We start from the raw sequence: 5,835 nt of genomic DNA, 5'->3' as shown, positions 1-5,835 counted from the left end.
GCCACGGCAGCAGCACTGGCAACACCAAGTGCTGCTGCTGCTGCTGGGCACAGCTGCTGGGCCTGCACTGATCTGCCCCCAGCTCTGCACACAGACATTGCTGCTGCAGCTCCAGAGAAGACAACAAAAGGGCATCTCTGCAGAAAACTTTGCTGGGACATCCTTAGTTCCTTTAATACCAGCAGGAGCACAGCCCCTCATTGAAAGGGTCTGTGGTCACAGGGAATGTAGAGAGAAGCAAAATGAGAAATGGCACCCAGAATGACATTTCTTGGTGAACAATATGGAAAAGCTAAAACAAAAGGGAAAAAGCTCATAATCAATCCAACAAGAAATATCAAAGATGACTTTTATTACAAGTGATTTTCAGAATTTGGCAAGCAGTTTAATACTTCCGAAATCCTCCAGTCATCAGTCTCCACACTGCAGCCTTGAGCTCCGGGTTCCTCAGGCTGTAGATGAGGGGGTTCAGGGCTGGAGGCACCACCGAGTACAGCACTGACAGGGCCAGATCCAGGGATGAGGAGGACATGGAGGGGGGCTTCAGATGAGCAAATATGATAGTGCTGAGGAACAGAGAGACCACGGCCAGGTGAGGGAGGCAGGTGGAAAAGGCTTTGTGCTTTCCCTGCTCAGAGGGGATCCTCAGCACAGCCCTGAAGATCTGCACATAGGAGAAAACAATGAATACAAAACAACCAAATGCTAAACAGGTACTAACTACAAGAAGCCCAAATTCCCTGAGGTAGGATTTGGAGCAGGAGAACTTGAAGATCTGGGGGATTTCACAGAAGAACAGGCCCAGGTCATTGCCGTGGCACAGGGGCAGGGAAAATGTATTGGCTGTGTGCATCAGAGCATTGAGAAAGGCACTGGCCCAGGCAGCTGCTGCCATGTGGGCACAAGCTCTTCTGCCCAAGAGGGTCCCATAGTGCAGGGGTTTGCAGATGGACACGTAGCGGTCGTAGCACATGACGGTCAGGAGGGAAAGCTCTGCTGAGATGAAGAACATAAAGAAAAAGAGCTGAGCAGCACATCCTGTGTAGGATATGTCCCTGGTGTCCCAGAGGGAATTGTGCATGGCTTTAGGGACAGTGGTGCAGATGGAGCCCAGGTCGCTGAGGGCCAGGTTGAGCAGGAAGAAGAACATGGGCGTGTGCAGGTGGTGGCCACAGGCTATGGTGCTGATGATGATATCGTTGCCCAAGAGGGCAGCCAGGGAGATGCTGAGCAAGAGGCAGAAGTGCAGGAGCTGCAGCTGCCACGTGTCTGCCAATGCCAGCAGAAGGAAGTGCCTGATGGAGCTGCTGTTGGACATTTGCTGGGGCTGCACATTGAGACCTGTTCATGGAGAAAAGTCAGTGACAGGTTAGGAGAAACTTCTTCCAACAAAATCAAAGACTTTTCTCAGGGACCCTTTTCTTGTAACCCTCTGACACGCTTTAAGTTTTTTGCAGATTTTCCTTCAGTTCCAAGTGTGGAGCCCTGGCTGGTGCTGGCTGTGTGGGACATCAGGTTCAGGGCAACTACAGACAGGGTTTTTATGATTCAGCCTTGCTGTGCAGATGTTGGGGGAGGACAGGGACCTATTCTCCTGTTCTACTCTCAGATCTTGTTAATACAGAAGGCCTGTCAGCATCTGCACACCTACTGCCAGAGAGCAGGAATGTTAAAGTCTATTTAAATATTCTAGAGTTTTTACAAATCCTCTTCCCTCTCTCCTGCTGACAGAAACTCTCAGCATTTCCACTGCCCTCAGGGAGAACAAAGTGAGTTCTCTGAGGCAAGGTGGTGAGTGGAGAGTGAGGGGAGGAGGTCTGTCTCCCTGTCCTGTTCCAGGATTCTCTAGGCTTTCACCTTTCCCAGACAGAGGACGATCACCCTCCCATATTTCCTTTAAAAACAATTCCAACACTGCTGAGAGCAGATGGATCCCCCACACTCCACCAAATGTCTATCCCCTTCTCAAGGTCTCGGCCCCACATTTGCACCCAAGGACACACAGGGCTCATTTCACCAACCCAACAGCATTTCCCCATCCTAGAACTTCTGTATCTCACCCTGGGGATTTCAGATAACACAGAGATGCTGCAGGACAGGTTTGCATTCTGGAGGGAAGCTCAAAACAAGGAAGGAAATCTCAGAGAGATTTCAGTGTCCTTGTGATGGCATTGGATGAGGGAGATGCAGCTCCTTCCCTGGCTGCACTGACAGCATAGCCCAGAGCCGGGCACTGGGGACAGTGTCACCCTGAGCCAGCTGTGCCCCCTGCCAGAGCCCCCAGGGCCGGGCAGCTGCTCCCAGTCCTGTGCTCTGCAGAGGAAACTGGGCCTGGGGCTGCAGAGCTGCCCCACGGCTCTGCTGCAGCTCTGCCTGCACAGGAGGGGCTGCATGCCTCGGAGCCCCGGCCCTGAGGGCAGAGGCTGGGCTGGGGGACAGGAGGGAGGGGGCTTGTTCAGAGGGAGGGGCTGCACTGCAGGGAATCCTGTGGGCATCTCTAAACTCTCCCTGCCACAGCATTTCTGAGTTTTGTTGTCTCTCATTGCCTGATTTTCTCTCTGCTTCCTGGAGATTTTCCTCCTGCAGGTGTTTCCCAGTGCCTGAGCTATCTGTGCCAGCACTCACAGGCCCCAAATCTCTGTGCACTCTACTGGGCCCTACAGCACCCTGCCTGTTTGCAGGGCACTGGCTGGGGGCAGGTTCTGTTTGCAACTTGGAGAAAGGACAGCTCAGGCTGAGCCTGATGGCTCCAGCAAAGCTGATGCTGCTGCTGTCCATGGGCAAAGTGGTGGAAAGCACATTAGGGATATCCTACTGATCACTAAAACTAACAGTTTGGATATCTCAGGCACTTGTCAAAATTCACAAAAAATAAGTCATAATCAACCTTTACTATTTATCTCCCCTTCCCTGCCATTCTCCAAAAGTAGAAAATTGAATATAAAATCTTAGGCAATTTCCTCATTTTTATCAAAATCCTTATCTTGGAAACAGTCTATGACTGATCAGAGTTCCTCAGCATGTCAGAACTTCATGAGCATTTCACCTCCCCTATACCAGAAATACTCAGAATTGTACTCACAGAGTCTGTAGGCATTGGGAGGTTCCAGCTTTAGGAGATGGCTCCAGGAGCTGCAGCTGCATTGTCCTGCAGCCAGAGGTTCCTGTGCCAAGGGTTGGCAGTGATTCTGCCCCAGGCACTTCTCAGCACCTTCCCAGCCCTGACTGATTGAAGCTCTCTGTGCCTCTGTGCTGTGCCCGGAGTGGCTGCAGGCAGTGCCCCAGCCAGGCTGAGCTGGGAGAAGAGCTGCTCATCAAGAGAAATGTGCTTTTGAAGCTCTTCTTGGTTACCAGGAGCTGCCTCTGGGCCAGGAGCCCAGCCCAGCTCAGCCGCACAGACACAGCAGAAGGACTTTAATGAGCCTCTGGGGCTTTGTGCTCAGGCCCTGAACATCAGTCCCTGAGAGGGAGCTGAAGAAACTTCTCCAGAACTCCAAGGCAGAATCCAAGTCCAAAGTTTCTTGGACTTCTAATGGGTCCCACTGAGGGACACCACTGAGAAAGTGTCTCCAGGCTCCAGGCAGAGCAGAGAACTGGAGGTAGTGATGACAGGTGGGGACAAAGAGATGCCAAGTCTTTGTGCCCCGGGGCACAGCAGGGTCTGTGCCACCAAGGGCTTTGAGGAGACACCTTGTCCTGAGGCCCTGGGGCCTCCTGGCAAAGCCCCAGCCAGGCTGGGCACTGTCAGCCCCTTGTCACGCCCTCAGCATTATCTCCTAGCCCACATCCCAGTGGCTTTAAGGATCTGCTGGAAGGATTCCCTGGGGAGCTTGGTCCGGAATGGCCCTGGGGACTTCTTCATGCTCACAGAGTTTTTCAAAGGACTTTGGGTTTGGCTTTTGCCTTAGAATCTCTGAGAGGTTTATTGCAAGCATGGCCTCCAATTATCTACTTTAATCAGTCCTTTGAGAGCCTTTGTCAGTAACAACACTCAGTGGGGCTCATTAATACTTCAGGGTACTTCAGTTATTTTAAGGTACTTGGTGTTTTCCTTTTGATACTGACTCCGTGAGAAGCTTGTGCAATCATGGCCGCAATTATCTGCTTTAATGAGTACCTTGGGAGCTTTGTACTGACACTCAGTGGGGCTCATTAATACTTTGAGATACTCAAGATTTTTAAGGTACTTTGGATTTTACTTTCCACATTGAGTCATTGAGAGGTTTTTTTGTGACATCCTGGCCTCCAATTCTCTCCTCCAAGGAGTCCAGGAGGAGCCTGTGTTGGGGATGGACCGCAGTGGGACCCATTCATGCCTTGAGACACTTTGGGTGTTTTCTCTGACTTTGACTCCTGGAAAGGTTTATGCCATCTCCTCTCAGGCCCTGAGGTTCCAGGGCTCAGCTCCAAATGCACCACAGGGCTCATTATGATCAAGCAAGTCCATGGCTCTGGTTTGATTTCCCTATGGTCTCATGCAGTTCATCAGGAAGGGTTCTGTAGTGGTTTCGGTTCACCAATTTGAGATTTCTCACCAATTATTGTTGTGAGTTCAGTGTTGACTCATTACCAGTGCACTCACTAGAATATACTTAATGTGAGAGAGGATTGGGAGAAAAGGAAAGCAGTCTCAAAACTTGTAAAGGGTATAAAGAAAAGTTTATTGCAAGTAATAAATATTAAGAGTAATAAGAATCAGAACAAAACTTTCAGAACACTTCTCCTCTCCCTACAACCCTTTCTTTCTTACCGACTATGTAAAGAGACGAAACCTAAAATTTTCAGTCAGTTTACCACTTCTAGAATAGTCTATCCTTAGTTAATTGAGGGAGAGGAGTCTCTCCTTCATGCTATGGAGACTTCTTATTAAGAAAACAGTTCTCTCTCGGCTCTCAATTCCCACGAATAAAGCCACCCAGACACATCTGCAGTTCTGAAGTTCCTCCCATTTTTTCACAGCTTTTCCCACAGCTGTGTTGATGGGCCATGCCAACTTATGGGGTATTAGTTTAAAGATGAGCTGTTTAAGAGCAAAGGTTCTCTTCATCTATTTCTGAAATCATCTTCATCTCTGAGAACAGAGGTCTACTTCTTCTCTCTGTGAAGGCACAGGGTCTCATCACTCTTCTCTCTTTCTCTGTTCAAACTTCTCATGCGATCACAGCTACTCCAACATTTTCTTATTTTAGCATGAAGGCCTTTGCTGAACAAGTAATCTCTCCATACTTTTCAATGTGTTGCAGGGAACAAGACAGTCTGATGTATCAATTACATCATTCTCCGTAGCTTTACAAGAGGATTTCAGGCCTAAGATCAAGGCATCTCCTCATCTCTCCCATCGGAGACTCAACTTCTCTTCACTGACCTCAGTGTCTTCATGTTGCTCCTCTGTGTGCCTGCACGTGACATTCATGTGTTCTGGAAAAATCCCTTCACCCAGGATTTTTCTCCTGGGAAGCTGAGAAGCCTCAGAGAAAAAGGAAAACAATAATTATCTCATTTGCTTCTTCTGTGTTTTGTTCCTTTGGAACAAGGTTGGAGATTTTTTTACCAAGTGGTTGTTTCATTGCTTTCTGCTGTGAGTTGTTTTGACTCAAGGGCTAATTGGGGCCAAGCTGTGTCAAGACTCTGGAAAAAGTCACAAGTTTACATTATTATCTTTTTAGCCCTCTCTAACTACCCTCTCTGTATTCTTTGGTATAGTATAGTTTAGTATTCTTTAATATATTATACTATCATAAAATTATAAATTAGCCTTCTGAGAACATGGAGTCAGATTCATCATTCCTTCCTTTGTTCGGGGGGAACACAAATATAATACCTGCTCTTTGTCCT

The 5,835-nt window shown here is 48.6% G+C and overlaps 1 protein-coding gene across 1 annotated transcript; it reads right to left on the bottom strand.

Moving 5' to 3' along the window:
• Positions 1-385: 385 nt before the first annotated feature.
• On the bottom strand, positions 386-1,318 carry LOC131560327 (olfactory receptor 14I1-like). The gene has a single exon (XM_058809009.1). It carries the CDS (start codon positions 1,316-1,318, stop codon positions 386-388), a length of 933 nt encoding a protein of 310 aa, XP_058664992.1.
• Between the last annotated feature and the right edge of the window lie 4,517 nt (positions 1,319-5,835).

The sequence above is a fragment of the Ammospiza caudacuta genome, chromosome 7 (genome assembly GCF_027887145.1).
Source record: "Ammospiza caudacuta isolate bAmmCau1 chromosome 7, bAmmCau1.pri, whole genome shotgun sequence".
Lineage (NCBI taxonomy): Eukaryota > Metazoa > Chordata > Aves > Passeriformes > Passerellidae > Ammospiza > Ammospiza caudacuta.
This window is presented reverse-complemented; position numbering and strand designations above follow the sequence as displayed.